We start from the raw sequence: 24,192 nt of genomic DNA, 5'->3' as shown, positions 1-24,192 counted from the left end.
CAGGGCATTCTACCTCCAAGCTACACCTCCAGCCTGATTTTATTTTTTATTATTTATTTATTTATTTATTTTTGTGGTGCTGGGGATTGAACCCAGAGACCTTCTATCTCTGAACTAGAACCCAGAGGCATTTGACCTCCAAGCTACACCCCCTGCCCAATTTTTTATTCTTTACTTTGAAACAGGGTCTCACTGAGTTGCAAAGGGCCTCACTAAGTAGCTGAGGCTGACAGCAAACCTGCATCTTCCTGTCTCAGCCTCCCAAGTACTGGGATTACAAGCATGTGCCACCACGCCCAGCTCCCAGTTCTATTTTTTTTAATTTTGAAACATGGTCTCACTAAATTGCTGAGAGCCTCACTAAGTAGCTGAGGCTGGCTTCGAACCTGTGAGATCCTCCTGTCTCAGCCTCCAAGTACTGGGATTACAAGTGTGCGCCACCATGCCCAGCCCAGAAAGTTCCACTGCAAAACTCGTGCCAATTACTTTCTGCTTCCCAATACTGTGCCCTGGGAAGAGTAACTTTCTCTACCACTCACTCATAAGTGAATCCTGTTCTACTAAAAGACATCTTACCACTGAGACAGAGCTAAGGGTAGTTCTAGGGCACAGTTGTTAAGCCTCTCGTCCCTATCCCATCTTAGAAGCGCCCAAACGGGAAAAGAAGTCCAGCTCCCGGGGATAAAGGAAGTCCACAGACCAAGACTCAACCTTCATTCTAAGACCTTTAGACACAAGCGGCAGCCCTGAGGCCAAAGACTGGAAAGAAGCCGGGCATGGTGGCGCATGCTTGTAATCCCAGCACTTGGAGGCTGAGACAGGAGGATCGCACAGGTTCGAAGCCAGCCTCAGCTACTTAGTGAGGCTCTCAGCAATTTAGTGAGACCCTGTTTCCAAATAAAATATTAAAAAAAAAAAGGAGGTCTGGGAGTATAGTCCGAAGGTAGAAAAGCCCCTGGGTTCCACCTACATTGCCAAAAAAAAAAAAAAAAAAAAAAAGGACTGGAAAGACCCGGTGGGTGCTTGGAACGGCACGGACTAGACCTCCCTTTGTTGCCCCCCCCCCAATTAGGCCTGCTCCAATTCTGGGCGCTCCTACCAGACATATAAGAAGCGGCAGTTTCCAAAGACTGAAATGCAGGCGCCGCTGTCTGAAACGTTCCCCTCTGCTCCCCCCAAACCCAGCCGAGGAAAGCCTACTCCTCTCCCCCCACCGCGCACTCCTCCCGGGCCCTGGCCCTTCACCGAACCTCCCCAGGGCACCCACCCTCCAGCCGAAGGCGCCTCTCTCCCCAGAGGGGGCACCCACCAACCCCGACCCAGCGATGTTAAGCCGCCCGTACCAGCCAGAGGCGGCGGCTCGGTCTCCAAGGCAACGCCGCAGCGCTCGGCGGCGCGCTTCCGGGCCGGCGGCGGCGCGCTCCAGTGACGTCACGGCGTCACTTTCCGGCCGGTGGCTGAGTCGAGCTGAAGTTGTGGGGGCCGGGGGCGCCATGGGGGCGACTGGCGACGCCGAGCAGCCGCGGGGGCCCAGCGGGCCAGAGCGGGGCGGCCCGGAGCTGGGGGACGCGGGCGCAGCGGGGCAGCTGGTTCTCACGGTGAGGGCGCCCCCGGTGAGGCCTGGGCTCGGGCCGGGCAGGGCCTCGGGCTCCCGGGACCCTGGCCCGCGGGCGAGAGAACGCGGGGCTGGTGCTGCCGAGGGGTTGCCGTTTTCGCAATCCGAAGACCTGGATTCAAATTCTGGTGCCGCCCTCCTAGCTAGGTGATGTGGGTCTGTTGTGACAACCTCCTGAACTGCAGGTTTCTTCCTCTGGAAAATGGAGATGATTAGGGTCAACCTTAAAAAGTCGTTGTAGGGTCGCAGGGCGTGGTCGCGCACGCTTGTGACCCCAGCCCTTGGGAGGCTGAGACAGGAGGATCGCGGTTCGCGGACAGCCTCAGCTGCTCAGGCCCTTTGCAACTCAGTGAGACTCTGTTTCCAAATAAAGAATTTTTTATAAGCCTCCCAAGCGCTTATAATCCCCGCGCTTGGGAGGCTGAGACAGGAGGATCGTGCAGGTTCGAAGCCAGCCTCAGCTGGTTTAAGAGACCCTGTCTCCAAATAAAATATAAAATAGGTCTGGGATTATAGCCTGGAGGTAGAAGGCCCCTGGGTTCCATTCCCAGTACCACCAAATAAAAAAATTAAAAAAAAAATCGGGCTAGGGGGTGTAGCTTGAAGGTTTGCCCCTGGGTTCCATCCCAGTACCCAAAAAAAAAAAAAATCATTGTAGGGATGGGATGCTAAAGGTAAAGCGCTGTGCACATCACCTGCCACAGAGCTGACCCTCGGTAAACACTGGCCTTCCTTCTGCTGTCCCCAAAAAAGCGGAGTTAGAACTTTTGAGTCAGGAAACTTTTCCTCAGTTCCCCGTCAGGATCTTCCAGCCACTGTCCTCCTCTTAACCCCAAGGTGGGGAACGTGGTCAAAGGATCTGAGAAGCAGGAATGTCCCGATTTACCTCCGTCCCCGTTACCCACCGTAGCTCAGTGTCGGGCCTTAGTGACACTTGCTCTCTCAATCCCCCACAGAACCCTTGGAACATAATGATAAAGCACCGGCAGGTGCAGCGAAGGGGCCGCCGCTCACAGATGACGACGAGGTAAGGCTTGGACCTTAACATCCCAGGCACCGATGTGGATGAGAGGTTTGGTATCACCGCTGCACACAGTAGAAAGAGCAGTGAACTGGGAAAGAGGGGGCTCAGCTTCTGGAACCATCTGTGACTCCGAGTGAGCCATTATCTCCTCTGAACTCATCAACAGATGCGGGGTGGGAGTGTGGATCTAACAGTATCCAAGATCTCGAACATTCACAGAGCTCAGAAGAGGTCAAAGCATAGAGTTTAAGAGTCAAAAAACTGGAGTCAGACAATTCTGTTCTTATGCACACTCTGACATCTATTAACTGGCAACCTCAGACAAGCCTCTTAACCTCTCTGAGTTTCTGTTTTCTCAACTGTAAGGTGAGGCTAGTCATAGTATCCTGCTCAGGGAAGGAAGAGATCACAGCATGGGTCCTTGGGATACAAGTTATATTTTTTTACCTGGATAGTGATGATAAGTGGTTGTTCACTACAATTTTTAAAGCATGTAGGCTTTTCTGTGTGAATAATTATTTCATAAAGCCCTTTGAAAATAATACCCATTTTCACCGGGCGTGGTGGTGCACACTTGTAATCCCCGCGCTTGGGAGGCTGAGACAGGAGGATCGCACAGGATTGAAAGCAGCCTTAGCTACTTAGTGAGGCTCTCAGCAACTTAGCGAGACCCTGTTTCCAAATAAAATTGAAAATAAGTCTGGGAGTATAGCCCGGAGGTAGAAAGTCTCTGGGTTCCACCCCAGTACCACCAAAAAAAAAAAAAAAGAAAGAAAAGAAAAGAATACCCATTTCGTAGAATTAGAAGAATGAAATAAAGTCATGCGCCTGTGTGATTCACCTAGAATGTAGGCAAATACCTAGTTTGCAGTGAAAGCAGCCTAGGATTGCTAGGCAGAATGGGAAAATATATGTTTAGAACAAATGCACTGATCCTGTCTCCCTCCTGAATGTAGCTTTACAGATCCAGCCATCTCCATGGATCTCCTGCGAGCTGTCCTGCAGCCAAGCATCAATGAGGAGATCCAGACTGTCTTCAACAAGTATATGAAGGTGAGAGAGATGCAAGATAAAAAAAAAAAAAATTGAAAACTGGACATGGCCTGGCGTGGTGGCACACGCTTGTAATCCCCGCGCTTGGGAGGCAGAGACAGGAGGATCGTGCAGGTTCCAGCCGTGCTGGCTTTAGAGACCCTGTTTCCAAAAATAAAAAAAAAAAAATAGGTCTGGGAGTGTAGCCCGAGGTAGAAGGGCTTCCAGGAACCCCAGTACCACAAAAAAAAAAAAAAAAAAAAAAAAAAAAAGGTGGTGCACGCTTGTAATCCCAGCACTTGGGAGGCTGAGGCAGGAGGATCGCACAGGTTCGAAGCCAGCCTCAGCTACTGAGTTAGGCTCTCAGCAACTTAGTGAGACCCTGTTTCCAAATAAAATATAAAAAAAATAGGTCTGGGAGTGTAGCCCGGAGTTAGAAGGCCCCTGGGCTCCATACCCAGTAACACACACACACACACTGCCAGCCAAGTGTAGTGGTACGCACCTATACTCCGAGTACTTTGGGAGAACCTCTGTACTGATCTCTGTGGTGGTTGTACTAATTTACAGTTCCACCAACAATGTATAAGGGTTCCTATTTCCCCGTGTCCTCACCAACATTTATTATTGTTTGTATTTTTAATGATTGCCCTTCTAATTTGAGTTAGATGGAATCTCAGGGTAATTTTTATTTGCATTTCCCTGACTGCTAATGATGTTGAACATTTTTCCATATATTTACTGGCCGTTTATATTTCATTTTTGAGAAGTATCTGTTCATTTCAGTAGCCCCTTTTTTGCAATATTGGGAGTTAAACCCAAGGGCATTCTACCTCCAAGATACACCCCCAACCCTATTTTTTATTCTTTATTTTGAAAGAGTCTAAGTTGCGAAGGGCCTCACTAAGTAGCTAAGGCTGGCCGTGAACCTGTGATCCTCCTGTCTCAGCCTCCCAAGTATTGGGATTACAGTTGTGCACCACCATGCCCAGCTTCAGTAGCCTGTTTTTTAATTGGGTTCTTTGTGGGGTTTTTTTGGTGTTACGTTTTTTAGTTCTTTATTCTGGATATTAGTTCTCTCTCAGGAATAGCTGGCAAGATTTTATCCCAATCTGTAGGTTCTCTCTTCAAACTCTTGATTGTATCCTTTGCTGGGCAAAAGCTTTAGAATTTGATGGCATCTCATTTATTGATTCTTGGTTTATTTCCTGAGCTTTAGGAGTCTTGTTGAGGAAGTCTCTACAAGTGCCTAGATGTTAGAAAATTGGACCTAAGGCCTCTTCCAGTCATTGCAGAGTTTCCGGTTTAATTTCTAGGTCTTCAGTCCATCTAGAGTTGACTTTTGTGCAGGGTGAGAGATGGGAATCTAATTTCCATTCTTCAAAAGCCTGGCGTGGTGGCACACACTTGTAATCCCCACACTTGGGAGGCTGAGACAGGAGGATCGTGCAGGTTCAAAGCCAGCCTCAGCTACTTAGTGAGGCTCTCAGCAATTTAGTGAGACCCTGTTTCCAAATAAAGTATAAAATAGGTCTGGGAGTGTAGCCCAGAGGTAGAAGGCCCCTGGGTTTCATTCCCAGTACCACCACCAAAAAAAAGTATCATTTCATTCTTGTACATATGGCTTTCCTGTTTTCCTAGCACCATTTGTGGAAAAGGCTGTCTTTTCTCTAGCTTATTATGTAAATATTTTAAAAATAGCAACAGGATTTGCCTTCCAGATGAGATAGTGTAAGATAAAAAGAGGAAGTAACAACTCCCAAGTAATTTGGCCTGGGAAGTGTGAAAACAGTTGCCTCTGACTTCCTATAAGGGAGAAGAGCAATAACGGAAGATCAGGACTCCGTTTTGGACCATACTGTGTGTGTGTGTGTGTGTGTGTGTGTGTGTGTGTGTGTGTGTGTGTACACTGTGTGTGTGTGTGGGGGGGTTCTGGGAATAGAACCCAGGGGCATTCTACCTCCGAGTTACATCCCCGGCCCTATTTTTTATTATTTATTTTGAAACAGGGTCTCACTAAGCTGTAGAGGGCCTCACTAAGTAGCTGAGGCTGTCTGCGAACCAGGATCCTCCCATCTCAACCTCCCGAATGCTGGGATTACAAGTGTGCTCCACCACACCCAGCTTGGACCATCCTTTACTTAGAAACCAGGGATCCTGCTTTTTCTTTTTTTTTTTTTTTTTCTTTTTTTTTTTTTGATGCTGGGGGTGAGACGGAGCCTTCTACCTCTGGGCTATACTCCCAGACCTCTTTTATATTTTATTTGGAAACAGGGTCTCACTAAGTAGCTGAGGCTGGCTTAAAACCTGCGCCATCCACCTGTCTCAGCCTCCCAAGTACTGGAATGACAAGTGTGCGCCACTGTGCCCGGCGGGACTCTGCCTTTTCTACCCTCCATACACAGTGGTCTCATCGGTTCTCACCCAGGATCCTTCCTTCTATATAGTCCCTAACTGTCTGTATTCCTCTTTCAACCCAACCTCCACCCAACTACAGAGTAATCTCTAAACTTACTGAATTCAGCTGCATCGCTCCCCTATTTAAGTCCCTCAGCCAGGCGTGGTGGCAGACACAGTACTTAGGAGGCTGAGACAGGAGGATCACAGGTTCTAAACCAGCTGCAGCACTTTAGTGAGACTCTCAGAAACCCAGTAAGACCCTATTCATTTCAAAATAAAAAATAAAAAGGGCTAAAAGTGTAGCTTGGAGGTAGAACAGCCCCGAGTTTGATCTCTACTACCACAAAAAAGATTTACAATCCATTACCATGCTGATCATGCCGGTGATAACATTTCTTGGGAGGCTGAGACAGGAGGATCATAGGTTCAAGGATCAGCCTCTAAACTTAGTGAGACCCTCAGCAATTTAGCAAGACTCCATTTCAAAATAAAAAGGTCTGGGTTGGCCCAGGCGCGGTGGCCACGCTTGTCATCCCAGCATTCTGCAGGCCGAGACCGGAGGACCGCGGTTCATGGACAGCCGCAGCTGCTTAGGCCCTCTGCAACTCAGTGAGACCCTGTTTCCAAATAAAGAATAAAAAATAGGGCCGAGGTTGTAGCTCAGAGGTGGAATGCCCCTGGGTTCCATCCCCAGTACCACAAAAAATAATAATAATTTTTTTAATCTCTTAATCACTGCCACGTTTTTATTCGGTATGAGGGTAGGATGAAGCTCCTGTTGTACTCTTCGGGCCTTGGGTGATGCACAGTGGCAGGACCTCTGACCTTGCCCTCTCTCGTGCTCCCTTAGTTCTTCCAGAAGGCCGCACTGAACGTGCGCGACAACGTCGGGGAAGAGGTGGACGCTGAGCAGCTGATCCAGGAGGCCTGCCGGAGCTGCCTCGAGCAGGTGAGGCCCGAGCGGCCAGGGTGCAGGTGCAGCGTCGGCCTCAGGGCTGTGCTAAGAAATACGGGCCTGTCGCCAGGCGTGGGGGCGCACGTAATCCCCGCGCTTGGGAGGCGGAGACAGCCAGCCGTGCTGGCTTAAGAGACCCTGTTTAAGTATAAAATATGTGTCTGGGAGTGTAGCCCGGAGGTAGAAGGGCTTCCAGGAACCCCAGTACCACCAAAAAAAAAAAGAAATGCGGGCCTGTCACCAGCAGTGTGCTGGGCGCCCAGAGAGCCGCCTTTGTCCAAGTGGGGCTTGGGGCTGTCGCTGAGAGAAGGAGGAGAAGTGGCAGCTGTGTGCCAGGGCGGGATGGATGCAGTGTTTTGTTTATGTCACAAAAGAAAACCTTGTAGAGAAGGCATTTCTTAATCCCTGTTTTACAGACAGAAAGACTGCTCAGGGAACTCAGAAGCAGAGGGTAGAATGGTGGTTGCCTGGGAGGTGGGGAATTTTGGTCCCAGAGTTCCGACTTCCAGCATTAGATGAGCAAGTTCTGGTACCTAATGTATAGCATGGTAAACTGTACTTAACGATCTATTGTTTTTTGAGGGTATTGTTTTCTTTTTTTTTTTTTTTAATCCTGGGGATTAAACTAAGAGCCTCACACATGCTAGGCAAGTATTCTGAAACTAAGCTCCCAGCCACTTTTGTGTGTGTGTGTGTGGTACTGAGGATTGAACCCAGGGACACTCTACCCCCGAACTATACCTTCTGCCCCTTTTTTTGTTAAATTCTTTATTTTGAAATGGCCTCACTAAGCTGGCCTTCTATCTCAGCCTCCTAAGTATGGGGATTTACTGGGGTTTTTTTGTTTTTGTTTTTTGGTGCTACTAGGGATGGAACCCAGGGGCCTTCTACCTCTGGGCTAAGCTCTGTGCCAGCTCAGCAGATGTGTGGTGGATCACCCTCACGTAGTCATGGTCCCCTTTGACATCACGGGGACTAGCCCTCCCTGCGCCCAGGTGTGTCAGGAGGCATGGAGGCATGACATCACGTCTATAAATGACTGTTCCCCAGAAAGTAAAGAAGCTGTTTGCATGTGTTAGCTGCTGTTATTAATAAGAGCTGTTGGCACCATCCAGGTTCCCTGATTCACTGTGAAACCACGAGTTGTCAGGGATAGAAATTCTTCATAATTAGAGCCACAAAGACTAATTTGAGCTCGGTCCTGTGAGGGGAATTATGAGATGAGAGAGAAACGTCCACTGAGAGCTGGCTGGCTGGCTGCTCGGAGTCTCAGAGAGGAGCCTGACCTCAGCACTGGAAGGCAGAGCTCCTTCCTGTCAGTGCGGTCCAGACCAATGTGAGTCTCATCAAGTTGAAGCTACCAATTCCTAAGAGGCCAGATCCTTCAACCTACGCTAGGACTTCAGTATGTTATGATCAGTTACAATAGTTGCTAATCAGAAAACAAAAGTGTGCTAATAGTACTCTTCTGAGGGGGGACTGAGGATTGAGCCTGGGGATGCTCCACCTCTGAACCACACCCCAGCCCTATTTCAGTTTTTTATTGTGAAACGGAACTCAGTGGCTAAGGGCCTTGCTAAATTGCTGAAGTTGTCCTCAAACTCGCAACTCTCCCATCTCCGCCTCCCAAGTACTGGACTCAGGCCTGCGCCATCACACCTGGCTTCTGCTCAGCTTTTTTGCCTCCTTCCTGTTTCAGCTTAGAGCCTTCCCTGACCACCCTTGTAAAGTAATTCTCCACTTCTGATGATTCTCTGTCACATCTGCCTGGGTTTTTTTCTTCTACACATTTCTCGTGATCCCAAATCACTTTGTTACATGGTTTGTGTGTTTAGTTTGGTACTAGAGACTGAACCCAGGGGCATTCTACCTCCAAGCAACACCACCAGGTTTAGGGTTTTTTTGTGGTTTTTTTTTTTTGTTGTTGTTGTTGTTGTTGTTTTTAAACAAAGTATTGCTGAGCCTATCCTCAAACCTGTAATCCTCTAGTCTCAGCCTCCCAAGTACTGAGCTCACACATGTGGGCCACCATACCCAGCTCTGTGTTTTCTTATTTGCTCAATATCCAGCCGCCCACAGAAAGTTAAGCTCTATAGAAGTGAGCAGTGCCATGATGTCTCATTCGATGTCTCATTCACTGCCGTGCCCTCCGATTTGTAATCCTCCCGCTTGAACTTTCCAAGCAGCTGGGATTCAGGTGTGACCACTACACTTGGCCCTGGGGCGGGTGCTGGGGGTGGAGCCCAGGGGCTTTCTACCTCCAGGCTATACTTCCAGACCTATTTGATATTTTATTTGGAAACAGGGTCCCACTAAGTTGCTGAGAGCCTCAGTAAGTAGCTGAGGCTGCTTCGAGCCTGTGTGATCCTCTTGTCTCAGCCTCCTAAGCACTGGGATTACAAGCGTGCGCCACCACGCCTAGCTGGCCCTATTTTATTTTTTAAAAAATTTCATTAAGCAGTGTATGGTAGCCGGGCGTGGTGGTGCACGCTTGTAATCCCCGCGCTTGGGAGGCGGAGACAGGAGGATCACGCAGGTTCAAAGCCAACCGCGCTGGCTTAAGAGACCCTGTTTCCAAATAAAAAAGTATAGGAAAAAAAAATAGGTCTGGGAGTGTAGCCCGGAGGTAGAAGGGCTTCCAGGAACCCCAGTACCACAAAAAAAAAAAAAAAAAAAAAAGCAGGGTATGGTTGCCCACACTTGTCATTCCAGTACTTGGGAAGCTGAGACAGGAGGATGGATTGCAAGTTCTAGCCAGCCTCTGCAACTTAGTGAACCCTATTTCCAAATAAAGAATAAAATAGGCTAGGGGTGTAGCTCAGAGGTAGAATGCCCCTAAGTTCAATCCCCAGTAACACACACACACACACACACACACACACACACTTGATTAATGGCCAGGCATGGTGGTATATGCCTATAATCTCAATACTTGCGAGGCTAAGACAGGTGGATCACAGGTTCAAGGACAGCCTCAGCAAGTAGTGATACTCATCAACCTAGTGAGACCTTGTTTCCAAATAGGTCTAGGGCCAGGCATGGTGGTGCACACTTGTAATCCCAGTACTTGGGAGGCTGAGACAGGAGAATCACAGGTTCATGGTCAGCCTCAGCTACTTAATGAGACCCTCTGCAACTTAGACCCTGATTTCAAATAAAGAATAAAAAATAGGGTTGGGTGTGTAGCTCAGAGGTAAAATGCCCCTGAGTTCAATCCCCAGTACTGAAAAAAAAAAAAAAAGGTCTAGGTGTAGGGCTATAGCTCAGAGGCAGAATACTCCTGGATTAAATCTCTAGTACTACCAAAAGGCCAAACCTGAAATCTCTATCTACTGACAACAAATTGTTCACAATTCGTTATAAATGTTCCCTCACTTTTTCCATGTTAAATATATACTGTTTTTCTTTCTTTTTGGGGGGGGTGCTACTAGGGGTGGAACCCAGGGGTTTTTTCTACCTCCGGGCTATACTCCCAGACCTATTTTATATTTTATTTGGAAACAGAGTCTCACTCAGTTGCTGAGAGCCTCACTAAGTAGCTGAGGCTGACTTCAAACCTGTGCGATCCTCCTGTCTCAGCCTCTCAAGTGCTGGGGTTACAGGCGTGCACCACCACACTCAGCTGAACATGTACTATTTTTCTAATTGAATGCGTTAATATCATACGCCTTCCTTGGTAAACCACTGTTTTTCATTTAATAAGTATTGAGCACCTGGACCATAAGTACAGAATGGGCTTACCCACCCACACAGTAGCAGCTAACAATGGCTCTTTTCCTTTCAGGCAAAGCTACTATTTTCAGATGGAGAAAAAGTAATACCCAGATTGACGCATGAGCTTCCAGGCATAAAGGTCAGAGCCTGTGCCCTCGGGTCTCGGAGGGGAGGGCAGGAGAGGGGGAGACCCGTCGGTTGTGGGCCGTGTGGAATATATGGGCTGGGGAGGGTTGGGCACCACCCAGTGCTAGCCTGTTCCACAGCACCACACTGGCTGGGGGCCTGCCGTGCCAGGCACCCGCCTGCCACCGGCCCCCTTCCCTTCCCTCCAGCGCGGCCGGCAGGCAGAAGAGGAATGTGCTCACCGAGGAAGCCCCATTCCCAAAAAGGTAAACCATGTCCTCCTTCCATTTTCTGGCTGAGAAAAGGCCCTTCAGCTCCAGAAGAGGGTGATGGGCTTCCTTGTGTACCTTTGGGCCTTTCTAGACACAGGATGTAGGACCCCAAAACACTCGCTCCCTGGGCCCTCTCAGCATCTCCAGCAGAGACCCTTGGCATGCCAGTGGGGAAGGGAGGGGAGTGTTCCGCAGGTCAGGGCTCTGATGGCTGTTCTTTGTGGCAGAGGAAAGGACGGCCTCCTGGACACATCCTGTCAAATGACCGGGCAGCCGCCGGCATGGTGTGAGTAGAGGCCCCCGGTGTGGTGAGGCAGAGGGAGCAGAGGAGGCCAGGGTTTTGTGTGGTGAAGTCAGGTCCACCTGCTCAGGCCACCATGGAGGGGTCCCCGGTGCGGGGTGGTGAAGTGGGTGGGATGAGGAGGAAGTGGTTTGACCCTGTTTGAGCCCCACTTGATGAAATACCAGAGCTGTTTCATTGTTAGTACATACCAAATGCTTATAGCTGGTCTAAATACCTTGTAGCTACCTTCTAAAGAAGGTATAATTCACTTAGCAAATAAACAAACTTAGATAATTATTTTCCCAAGATGAATACAATACTTCATTGCCTAGAGGATGGTCCTTTTCCAAAATATCTTAAGTCTTTGTTTTTCAGAGCATTTAGGTCCACAGAAAACTGAGTGGAAGTTACAGAGATGCCCCATACACACCCTGTTCCCCGCTATCAACATCTGGCACCAGAGGGCACATCTGTTACACGTGACGAATCTCCTTTGACATTTCATTATCACCCACAGTCCGCAGTATGCGTTAGGGGTCACTCTTGGTGTTGTTGTACATTCTATGAGTTTGGACAAATGCGTAATAGCATGCGTCCACTGTTACAGTATCATAGAGTATTCTCATCACGCTAAAAACCCTCTGTGTAGCTAGGCATGGTGGAACATGCCTGTAATCCCAGTACTTGGAGGCTGAGATAAGAGGATCACAGGTTCAAGGACAGTCTCAGCAAGTACAGGTCAAGGACAGTCTCAGCAAGTACGAGACTCATCAACTTAGTGAGACCCTGTTTAAAAAAAAATAATGCTAGGGGCATAGCTCAGAGGTAGAGTGCCCCTGGGTTCAATCCTCAGTAACACACACACACACACACACACACACACATACACGCACACACAACAACCCTCTGTGCTATACCTGTTCATCCCTTACCCAGCCTCCATATTTAAAGAGTTTTGAACCTGTAATCCCATTACTTGGGAGACTGAGACAGAGGATTACAGGTTCGAGGACAGCCTCAAAAACCTAGTGAGACCTTGTTTCAAAACTAAAAACATAAGGAGCTGGGAGTATAGTTCGGAGGTAGAATGCCCACAGGTTTGATCCCTAGTACAACCAAAAAAAAAAAAAACTAGCTTTGAAGCAGCAGAATCTTCGTTTCAAACAAAACTTTCTATGGAAGGCCAGTATCTGAAGTAGGTAAAGCCACACTGGTCTGATTAAGGGAGGCTGGGTCATTTGAATCCACTGGGGTAGAAGATGGAGTAGCTTTGTCGCCCCACTTACAGACAAGCAAGCCGCGACTCAGCCCCATGAACCCACCGGCGGGCCCATCAGAGCCAGCGGGAGAGCTGCCTCAAGCCCAGTACTTTTCCACTCTGTACCTCCTCTAATGAGTTGCCACCCTGGGCATGGGGGCAACTTGCAGTCCCAGTATTTGGGAGGCTGAGATGGGAAGATCACATGTTAATAGCCAGCCTCAGCTAGTAGTGAGGCCATGCACAACTTAGACTCTGCTTCAAAAAGAAAGAATAAACACCAGGTATGGTGGTACAAGCTTGTGATCCCAGCATTCGGGAGGCAGAGACCGGAGGATCGCGGTTCAGGAACAGCCTCAGCTACTTCACGAGGCCCTTTGCAACTCACTGAGACCCTATTTCAAAAAAATAAAAAGAAAGCCGGGCATGGTGGCACACGCTTGAAATCCCAGAGCTTGGGAGGCTGAGACAGGAGGATAGCGCAGGTTAGAAGCCAGCCTCAGCTACTTAGTGAGGCTATCAGCGACTTAGTGAGACCGTTTCCAAATTAAGTATAAAATAGGGCTGGGAGTAAAGCCTGGAGGTAGAAAAGCCCCTGGGTTCCACCTCCAGTACCACACACACACACACACACACACACACACACACACACACACAAATAGGACTGGGGGTGTAGCTCTGAGGTAGAATGCCCCTGGGTACTGCAAAAAAATAAGATAACAATAAACAATAGGGCTGGTGGTGTACCCCTGGGTCCAATCTCCAGTACCACAAAAAAAAAAAAAAAAAAAAGTAATAATGAGTTGCTGGAAAGAACTGCACCAGGGACAGAAACAAAAGTATCTCTCACCACGACTAGCGAGCTTTCTTCCAGTGTTAGGTTCCACCTCAAAGAATTCACTTTGCTTCTTTCCATCCAAGCAGATGGAAGCCGAAGTCCTGTGAACCAATTCGCCGGGAAGGCCCCAAGGTACGATTACGTGAGCATCTCAGTCACCGGTATCCCAGACAGACTCGACCGAGGCCCTGGAGCCTGATGAGGGGCAGGGGTTTAGGGGTTGCAGGATGTGCTCACAGCATCACAGAGCCATCTTCTCCCTCCCCATCTCCAGCCACCTTGGCCTCCAGAGAGGATCCCACCTAAGAACTGGAATTAGAAGCCAGACGTGGTGGCACATGCCTGTAATCCCAGTACTTGGGAAGCTGAGATAGGAGGACCACAGGTTCAAGGTTATCCTCAGCAACTTAGACCCTCAGCAACTCTTGTTTCGAAATAAAATTGGGCTTTGAGTATAGCACAGAGGTAGAATGCCCCTGGGCTCAATCCCCATTACCAAAGGAAAAAGAGTTGGAATTAGAGCCAGGTGCAATGATACACTCCTGTAATCCCAGTTCTTGAGAGGCTGAAACAGGAGAATCACAGGTTTGAGGCTAGTGGGCCCTAACTTACATGAGACCCCGTTTCAGAAGGTCAGGGTATAGCTCAGAAGTAAAAATGCCCCTGGATTCAATCCCTAATAAAACACACATACATGCCGGACATGGTGGCGCACACTTGTAATGTCCACACTTGGGAGGCTGAGACAGGATTGCACAGATTCGAAGCCAGTCTCAGCTGGCTTTAGAGACCCTGTTTCCAAATAAAATATAAAATAGGTCTGGGAGTGTAGCCCAGAGCTAGAAGGCCCCTGGGTTCCATCCCTATACCACCAAAACACACACACACACACACACACACACACACACACACACACACACAGGAATTAGAACTGGGCACATTGCATGCCTATAATCCCAGCAACTGGAGAAGCTGAGGCAGGAAGCTCACAAATTTAAGGGCCAGCAACTTAGCAAAACTCTGTCTTAAAATAAAGAGCCAGGAATGGTGGCACATGTCTGTAAATCCCCTCTTGGGTAGTTGAGACAAAATCACAGGTTCAAACTTAGACTTACTTTTTTTTTTTTTTTTTTTTTTGGTACTGGGGTTCCTGGAAGCCCTTCTACCTTCGGGCTACACTCCCAGACCTATTTTTTACATTTTTATTTGGAAACTGGGTCTCCTAAGCCAGCGCACGTGGCTGGCTTCGAACCTGCACGATCCTCCTGTCTCTGCCTCCCAATGCAGGGATTACAAGCGTGCGCCACCACGCCCGGCGCAACTTAGACTTTCAACAATCTAGTGAGAACCTGTTTGAAAATAATTCTGGGAGTGTAGCTAAGAGGTAGAATGCCCGTGGGTTCAGTTCCCAGCCGGGCATGGTAGTGTGTGCTTGTAGTCCCAATACCTGGGAGGCTGAGACAGGAGGATCACTGGGTCAAGGCCAGCCTCAGCAACTTAGTGAGACCCTGTTAAAAAATAAAAGCACTGGGGGTGTGTGGCTTGTAAGTAGAATGCCCCCCCTTTAATCCCCAGTACCAAAAAAGTAGCAAGGGTGGGGGGCACAGGCTGGGAAGTAGCTCAGGCTCAGTGGTTGAGAGAAGGTTGCTTCCCTTGTTTTGCTAGTGGTGACTAATACTTTTACTCATTATTTAGTAATTGACAAGCACTGCCTAAATCTTTTGTGTGGATTCTTTCATATCTTTTCTTTTTTTTCAGTACTGGGGATTGAACCCAGGGGCATTCCACCTCCAAGCTACACCCTCAGCCCTATTTTATTTTTTATCTTGAAATGGGGTATCTAAGTTGCTGACAGCCTCACTAAGTTGCCGAAGCTGCCTTCAAATCAGCGATCCTCCTGTCTCCACGCCTGGCTCTCATTTTATCTTTGTAACTAGTTGCCTTATACTTTTTTTTTTTTTTCTTGCAGTACTGGGGATGAAACCTATGGGCATTTTACCTCTGAGTTATACTCCCAGCCCTACTTTTTTATTCTTTATTTTGAAACAGGGTCTCACTGAGTTGCAAAGGGCCTCACTAAGTAGCTGAAGCTGTCCTTGAACCGCGATCCTCCTGTCTCAGCCTCCCGAATGCTGGGATTACAAGCGTGCGCCACCACGCCTGGCTAACCTTATACTCTTTAATACATTTGAGATTTGCCCAGAGTCATAGCCAGTAAGTGAGAAAGCCAGGTCTCAGGCTCATAGTCTGTTGACACCATTAACCTTTGTTGTCTCCAAAACAATTGTTTCCAAGCTCCAATAAGGATCCAGCCCTTTCTTTAAGTCATCTGTGAGCTGGGTGTGGCAGCGCACATTTGTAATCCAGTATGTGGGAGGCTGAGACAGGAGGATGCAGGTTGGAAGCCAGCCTCAGCTACTTAGTGAGACTCCACAACTTAGTGAGACCGTTTCAAAATAAAGAATAAGAAGCCGGGCGTGGTGGCACGTGCTTATAATCCCAATACTTGGGAGGCTGAGACAGGAGGGTCACAAGTTTGCTGGCAGTCTCAGCTACTTAGTGAGGCCCTCCACAACTTAGACCCTGTTTCAAAATAAAGAATAAAAAATAAGACTGGGGACATAGCTAGGAAGTAGAATTCCCCAGGGTTCAATCCCCAGTACTGCAAAAATAAATAAAGCTGGGCATGTTGGCACACATTTGTAATCCCAGCATTTGAGAGACTGAGACAGAAAAAATCCAGTTCAAGGACAGCCTCAGCTACTTAGGTCCTTTGCAATTCAGTGAGATCCTGTCTCAAAAAAATAAAGAATAAAAAATAGGGCTGGGGGTATAGCCTGGAGGTAGAATGCCCCTGGGTTCCATACCTGGTACCACAATAAATAAGTAAATAAAGTAACAAATAAATAAATGTCATCTCTGCAGGCCCAGTAAGGTAGATAAAAGTCCCCTGTTCTTGTGGGAGCTGTGGCCAGAAGACGTTGGCCAGCTCTCGTCTTCTGGCCCTTTCCGTGTCCCCTCTGGCCATCATGCCTTTTGAAGTCTTCTCTGGAGCTCATGCCCTGCGCTTGCACTCTCTTGGATCTTTCTGTTTTCTCCATCTTATAAATAAGTGTTCCCCAGAATTATCTCCCTGGCCCACTTTACCTCCAGCCTCTCTGAGTGGCTCAGTCTCCCTCTTGTGGCTTCAGGGACTACCATGTGCTGAGCCCCCGCCCGTGTCTGTCAGCACCCATCTCTCTCCTTGAAAACTTGTATCCTCTTGCCTGCGGGCTCTCTCTGCCTGGAAGCCCATAGGCCCTTAAGACACAGCACATCCAGATTGAGATCTGAGTCTTTGTTCACAGCCCTCCTTTCACATGCCAGTCAAGACCCAGTGAGTCCACCTCCTGATGCTCGGGTCCCGCTTCCCTCCTCCTCACTGCTCTGCAGCCCAGGTTTTGTCTTCCTTCAATTCTCTGCATCATAGCAGCCTGTAAACCATTCTCCTTGCCAGCCGCCTCGCCCCTTCAAATTCATCATCCACACCGCAGAAAGCGCAGGTCATCCAGGAAGTCTGCCCGGCCCTCACTTCCTACTCAGCCGCTGATAGTCAAGGCCAGCCCTAAGCCAGCCTGGCGGGGTCCCAGCCCCTCTGCCTCTCATCAGCTGCCCCTCCCTTGTTTGCTCTCCCCTTCAGCAACAAAGAATGGCTGGCAGCTTCTCCCGCATGCCAGCCAACTCACCTGCCTGTAGACAGCTGTGTGGAAGGCCTTCCCACCCCTCCCTGTCCAGCTTGTGCTTGTCCTTAGAGTTGAGTCTTCTTGCAGGGAGACTTCTTGACCGCACGTCCACTTGGTCACTGCCCTGTCGCTAGTGAGCTCATTGTCAGGATACAAGTCTGGGCTCCTGGAGAACAGACACCGTGTCTTGCTCATCTCTTTACCCCACTGTCTAGCTCAGGGCCTAGCATATTGTAAGTACTGCTTCCTGAATAAACTGTTGAATAGCAGGGAGCTGAGGAAGGAACGGGGAGGGCTTTCTGTGCTGCCCCCATGTTAAACCTCACCCTCACCAGCCTGTTTTTGCACAGTGGGACCCAGCTCGGCTGAATGAATCAACCACCTTTGTGTTGGGATCTCGAGCCAACAAGTAAGTCTCGGAGCTTTGGTGCTGATGGAGGGGTAACTCGGGGTCCACCCCGAGGGGCTGCACCTGCCGCGGTCCTCACCACTCATCTTTTGCTTTTCAGAGCCCTGGGCATGGGGGGCACCAGAGGGAGAATCTACATCAAGCACCCGCACCTCTTTAAGGTAGGCGAGTGTGGGAGGGAGGCAGGCCTGCACGGGACGAGGTGGCATCGGGGACATAGCACAGAGATGCTTGGGCCCACGCTGGGGGTCGGGACATCTGCGTCCTAGTTGGTCCCGTGCCGCTCACCTGACCTTTTGAGATGTACTTTTGTACCTCATAATAATTGGTACCTTCCTTGCATGGTTATTGTGTGCCCAGCTCAGTTTTAAGGGCTGTACTTACATTACATCATGGAACTGTCCTTTAATACTGTCAGGGTGGGCATTGTGGTGCATGCCTATGATCCTAGGACTTGGGAAGCTGAAGCAGGAGGATCACAAGTTTGAGGCCAGCCTTAGCAACTTAGACCCTGTTTCAAAATAATAGGGATGTGAGTATAGTTCAAGGTAGAATGCCCCTGAGTTCAATCCCTGTATCACAAAATAAAGTGGACGTGGGATGTAGCTCAGTGGTTGAGTGCTCTTGAGTTCAATTCCCAGTACCCTCTCCCCCCAAATTAAGATTTAAAAAGGGCAGCAGAGTGTGGTGGTGCTCACCTGTAATCCCTGTACTTGGGAGAAGGCAAGTTCAAAGACAACACATGGTAACTTAATGAAACCCTGTTTCAAAGTAAAAAGGGTGCTGGGGGTGTGACTCAGAGCTAAAGCAACCCTGGGTTCAAATTTCGGTATCACCAAAAAAAAAGTGGGGGGAGTGTACTAAGCTCCTCTCACTGGGCCATGCCCCTGACTCTGCTTGCTCTGGAGAGATTAGTGACCCTCTATCCACATGCTAGACAAGATTGTCAGGAGCCAAGAGAAAGCCCCTCGCTCCCACTAGGCCAACGCCTCCCTGTACCTTCTCCCCTCACAGTACGCAGCCGACCCCCAGGACAAGCACTGGCTGGCTGAGCAGCATCACATGCGGGCGACAGGGGGAAAGATGGTAAGTGAGCGCCGTCACCGCACCGCCAGCAGCACCAGGACTCTGGCTCTTGGTGGCAGCTGCCCCAGCTCGGGGAGGCTCCCTAGCCAACGGGTGTGGCCGTGATGATGCCCATTTCTTCATGCTTAAGAGCAGACTGTAATCCCTGGGCTCCCTTCTCTCCCTAGGGTTCCCCTACTCCTGCACCCTCCTACCCAGTTTCTCCAAAACCACACTATTTGGATCATAATAGGTAGGCACAGGAGCAGACAGTTACAAGACTCACTTAACACTTCTTTCCCTGTGAGCCCTTGAGTAGATGTTACTCACTGATCACAGTCTCCCTCCAGACACATCGTAGAATCTTTTCTCTATACCAGTCGGAGTCAGTAGGTGAGCATTGAGGTGCAACATTGTGTCACTCCTGGAGTCTCTTCAGACTCACCTCAAGAAATCTCAGCTAGGGGCTTGGCGCTGTGGGGCTCACGGAATCCCAGCATTTGGGAGGCTGAGACAGGAGGATCCTGGTTCTTGGACAGCCTCAGCTACTTAGTGAGGCCCTTTGCAACTCAGTGAGACCCTGTTTCAAAATAAAGAATAAAAAATAGGGCAGGGGATGTAGCTCCGTCAAATGCCCCTGGGTTCCATCCCCCAGACCTACAAAAAAAAAAAAGCTCAGCTAACCGGGGGTGGTGGCACAAACCCCAGTACTTGGGAGGCTGAGACAGGGTTCAGCCTCAGCTGAATCATAGGTTTGTAGCCAACCTCAACTACTTAGTGAGGCCCTCTGCAACTTAGTGAGACCCTGTTTCAAAATAAAGAATAAAAAATAGGGCTAGGGTGTAGCTCAGAGGTAGAATCCTCCTGGGTTCAATCCCCAGCACCACCAAAAAAAAAATGCTCATCTCAGGCATTGACCTCAGGAAAGCGTTGTATGTGTCTTCGCGAGGGGCTTTGCCTGTCACACCGTTACCCTCCGCGCAGGGACCCAGGCCCATTCCAGGACTGCTCCTGCAGACCTGATGGCTTTGCACACTGCTATGTCATCTCCTTTCTGCAGTGGAAGCTACTTTTATTTTACTACTTTATGTTCACCCTTTATCTCACAAGGTATTTCAGGGAGCTTACCACTGAAAATAGAAAATGCACAGAACAAACAAATAGATGAGTGGGAGCAACGGGACCTAAAATTAAGCCACCGGCAAAGGTGGTTTTTTTTTTTTTTTTTTTTTTTTTTTTTTGTGTGTGTGTGTGTGTGTGTGTGGTACTGGGGGTGGAACTCAGAGGCTTTCTACCTCCGGGCTACACCCCCAGACCTTTTTTATATTTTATTTGGAAGCAGGGTCTCACTAAGTTGCTGAAAGCCTCACTAAGTAGCTGAGGCTTGCTTTGAACCCGTGCGATCCTCCTTTCTCAGCCTCCCAAGCACTGGGATTACAAGTGTGTGCCACCACACCCAGCTCGGCAAAGGTAGTTTAGAAAAAAGTTAGGTTTTTCATTGCTGACCTGGGAGACCTTCACTAAGTGTCCACTGTTCACCCTGGTCCCCTCCCAGGACACCTGATCTGTTAACCCAAGAGCCCCCATCAGATGAAGACAAGCTCAGGAGCCTGACCCCAAGACTAGCGACTCCCACAGGCTTCTCCTGGAGTGGAGGACATCCCTAGGTACCGGCTTCTCCTGGAGTGGAGGACATCCCTAGGTACAGACTTCTGGAGTGGAGGACATCCCTAGGTACAGACTTCTGGAGTGGAGGACATCCCTAGGTACAGGCTTCTCCTGGAGTGGAGGACATCCCTAGGTACAGGCTTCTCCTGGAGTGGAGGACATCCCTAGGTACAGGCTTCTCCTGGAGTGGAGGACATCCCTAGGTAGGCCCCCAGGAGGGCTCTCGCTGCAGGCCAGTGCATCATGTCATGGCTGTTCTTCTGGCCCAGGATGTGCCGTGGCCGGCTACTAAACGGCAGTGCCTTTTATCTTGCTCTCCCTGTTGCCCCAAAGTTCAAAACCAAGTCATCTTAATCCCCAAAATAGCAAATAGCTTCCTCCTGATTTCCTGTTGCTATATATAATTTCACTATCTCTCTTACCATTTTGTTATTAGCCGCCTCGTCTTTTTTTTTTTTTTTTGGTGGTACTAGGGGTGGAACCCAGGGGCTTTCTACCTCTGGGCTATACTCCCAGACCTATTTAGTTGGAAACAGAGCCTCACTAAGTTGCTGAGAGCCTCACTAAGTAGCTGAGGCTGGCTTCGAACCTGTGCGCTCCTCTTGTCTCAACCTCCCAAGTGCTGGGATTACAAGCGTGCACCACCACGCGTGGTGGCTCATACCTATGATCCCATCTGAGACAGGAGGATCACAAGTTCGAGACCAGCCTTAGCAACTTACCAAGACTCAGCAATCTAGTGAGACCCTGTTTCAAAACCAAAAATAAAAGGGCTGCGGTATAGTTCAAAGGTAGAGTGTCTATGGGTTCAGTCCACAGTACACAATAAGTTAATTAAAATAAAAGGAAAGGCCATAATTAGTCATCAGAAGCCTGATGAGGTGGCACATGCCTGTACTGCCTGGGAGGCTGAGGCAGGAAGATCACTTGAGCCCAGGAGTTTGGGGCCAGCCTGGGTAACACAGCAAGACACTTCAAAAAATAATGTAAGGAAGCCAGGCATGGTGGTACACACTTGTAATATTAGCATTTGGGAGGCTGAGACGAGGATCCCATGGGTTCGAAGCAGCCTTGGCTACTTAATGAGGCTCTCAGCAACTTAGCAAGGTCCTCTTTCTAAATAAAATATGAAATAGGTTGGGGGTGTAGTCCGGTGGTAGAAAGCCCCTGGGTTCCATCCCCAGTACCACAGAAAAAAAGTACTTGGGAGGCAGAGACAGGAGGATCCAGGTTCATGGCCAGCCTCAGCTACTTAGTGACACCCTCTGCTACTTAGTGAGACACTGTTTCAAAGTAAAGAATAAAAAATTGGGCTGGAGCTGGGCGTGGTGGCGCACGCCTGTAATCCCTGCCCTTGGGAGGCTGAAACAGGAGGATCACACAGGTTCATAGCCAGCCTCAGGTACTTAGTAAGGCTCTCAGCAACTTAGTGAGACCCTGTTTCCAAATAAAGTATAAAATAGGTCTGGGAGTATAGCCTGGAGGTAGAAAGCCTCTGGGTTCCACCCCCAGGACCACCAAAAAAATAAAAAATAAAAATAAATAAAATAAAAAATTGGGCTGGGGGTATAGCTCAGAGGTAGAATGCCCGTGGGTTCAATCCCCAGCCCCTCAAAAAAATAATAAAAATAGGGCTGAGAGAGTAGCTCAAAGGTAGAATGCCTTGGGTTCAATCCTCAGTATCACAAAATAATAATAGTAATAATAATAATATAAAAGCCAGGTGTGGCTGGGCACGGTGGTGCATGCTTGTAATCCCAGCATGTGGGAGGCTGAGACAGGAGGATCATGGTTCATGGACAGCCTCAGCTACTCAGGCCCTTTGTAACTCAGACCCTGTTTCAAAATAAAGAATAAAAAGCCAGGTGTGGTGGCACCCGCTGCTGTAATCTCAGCATTTGGGAGGCGGAGACAAGAGGGTCACGGTTCGTAGACGGCCTCAGCTACTTGTGAAGCCCTTTCCAACTCAGTGAGACCTTGTTTCCTTTTTTTTTTTTTTTTTTTTTCTTTCAGTACTGGGGAATGAATGGAACCCAGGGGCATTCTACCTCCAAGCTACACCCCCATCCCAAAGTGCCTCACTAAGTAGCTGAAGTTGGTTCCAAACCACAGTCCTCCTGTCTCTGCCTCCCAAATGCTGGGATTGCAAGTGTGGGCCACCACACCCATCTACCCTGTTTCAAAATAAAGAATAAAAAATACAGCTGGGGGTGTAGCTTGAAGGGTTCTATCCCCAGTACTGCAAAAAATAAATAAATAAAATATATGAAATATAGCTGGAGGTGTAGCTTGGAGGTAATGAATGCTTCTGGGTTCCATTCCCAGTACTGCCAAAAAAAAAAAAAAAAGCCAAGTGTGGTGCACATCTGTAATCCCAGTGCTTGGGAAGCCTAGGAAGGAGGACCATAGGTTCAAGGCCAGCCTCAACAACTCAGTGAGACCATTTCAAAAATAGGACTGGGGGCGTAGCTCAGAGGTAGAACACCCCTAGGTTCAATCCCCAGTACCACCAAAAAAAAGTAAAAAAAAGAAGCTGGGCGTGGTGGCGTGTGCTTGTAATCCAGTGCTTGAGGGGCTGAGACGGAAGGATTGAGGTTCGTAGACAGCCTCGGCTTCTTAGTGAGGCTCTTCACAACTTAGTGAGACCCTGTTTCAAAATAATAAAAAAAAGCTGGGGGTGCAGTTTGGAGGTCGAATGCCCCTGGGTTCAATTCCCCAGTACCACAAAAAGAAAGAAAGAAAAGAGAAAGAAAGGAAGGAAGAAAGAAAGAGAGAAAGAAAGAAAGAGCTACCCATCCCTACGACCACCCATAAAGTTTGAGTTTTTTTTTTTTGAAAGGTTTTCTCTTGACAGCCTCCCCTCCTAAGCCATGAGCTGAACTCCCTCCTCCACGCAGAGGCAGGTGTAACATTAAGCAAATGAGGTGTCACTGCGCTGGAGTGAAGTGAATCAGAGGCAATGGCCACTCTCCTTTGTCCCTCCCTGCCCCAGGCCTACCTGCTCATTGAAGAGGACATCCGGGACCTTGCTGCCAGCGATGACTACAGGTAAAGCCACGGGGTGCCTGCCCCTCCCCCCTCGCAGTAAGGCTGGGCCTACATCCTTCCCTCCTCAATGCCTATTCTAGAGGATGCCTGGACCTAAAGCTAGAGGAGCTGAAATCCTTTGTCCTGCCCTCCTGGATGGTTGAGAAGATGCGGAAGTACATGGAGACACTACGGACAGAGAATGAGCACCGGGCTGTTGAGGCCCCCCCCCAGACCTGAGGCCCAGCGCCCTGGCTACACTCGGCAGCCCCTCCACATCCTTTCCCTACATGGCGCAGGCCAGCGCCAGGACTGCTCCTAGGTGGATCTCAGCAGCATTAAGCTGGGCATGGGCTAGTTTGTAGTGACTCGCTGCAGAGCACCCCAACTGGCATGTGGTTCTGTATTTGTAGTTATCGGGATAAGAATTAAACAGTTTTTAATAAACCCAGATGGTGAGCCTGCTGTGTGTCTGCCTTGTGGGGGAACGACAGGTCAGCAGAGGCTCTAGAAGTGGGTCTCATAGACCAAGCTGGGAAGCTGGTGCACCTGGCCATCCTTCCCTTACTTGTTTATTTTTTGGGTTTTGCACCATCCTGGGGAGGGAACCCAGGGGCATTCTACCTCTGAGCTACATTCCAGCCCTATTTTTTTATTCTTTATTTTGAAACGTTCTCACTGAGTTACAAAGGGACTCACTAAGTAGCTGAGACTGTCTGCGAACCATGATCCTCCTGTCTCAGCCTCCGAATGCCCGGCTCCTTTATTCATTGTTTTTGCAAAT

The 24,192-nt window shown here is 49.0% G+C and overlaps 1 protein-coding gene across 1 annotated transcript; it reads left to right on the top strand.

Annotated features, from left to right (window-relative positions):
- Positions 1-1,493: 1,493 nt before the first annotated feature.
- DNTTIP1 (deoxynucleotidyltransferase terminal interacting protein 1) lies at positions 1,494-23,769 on the top strand (the record flags this gene model as incomplete). The annotated part of the gene is made up of 13 exons (XM_080716042.1): positions 1,494-1,598; positions 2,572-2,642; positions 3,596-3,692; positions 6,922-7,020; positions 10,811-10,879; positions 11,076-11,132; positions 11,366-11,424; positions 13,604-13,649; positions 17,590-17,648; positions 17,749-17,809; positions 18,663-18,734; positions 23,374-23,429; positions 23,510-23,769. The coding sequence occupies 13 exons, from the start codon at positions 1,494-1,496 to the stop codon at positions 23,646-23,648; spliced, it is 990 nt and encodes a 329-aa protein (XP_080572168.1). The 3' UTR covers positions 23,649-23,769.
- Between the last annotated feature and the right edge of the window lie 423 nt (positions 23,770-24,192).

Source organism: Muscardinus avellanarius, assembly GCF_963383645.1.
Source record: "Muscardinus avellanarius genome assembly, chromosome: 19".
Taxonomy (NCBI): domain Eukaryota; kingdom Metazoa; phylum Chordata; class Mammalia; order Rodentia; family Gliridae; genus Muscardinus; species Muscardinus avellanarius.
Note: the sequence above shows the minus strand (reverse complement) of the source record. Positions and strands in the feature narration are given on the sequence as shown.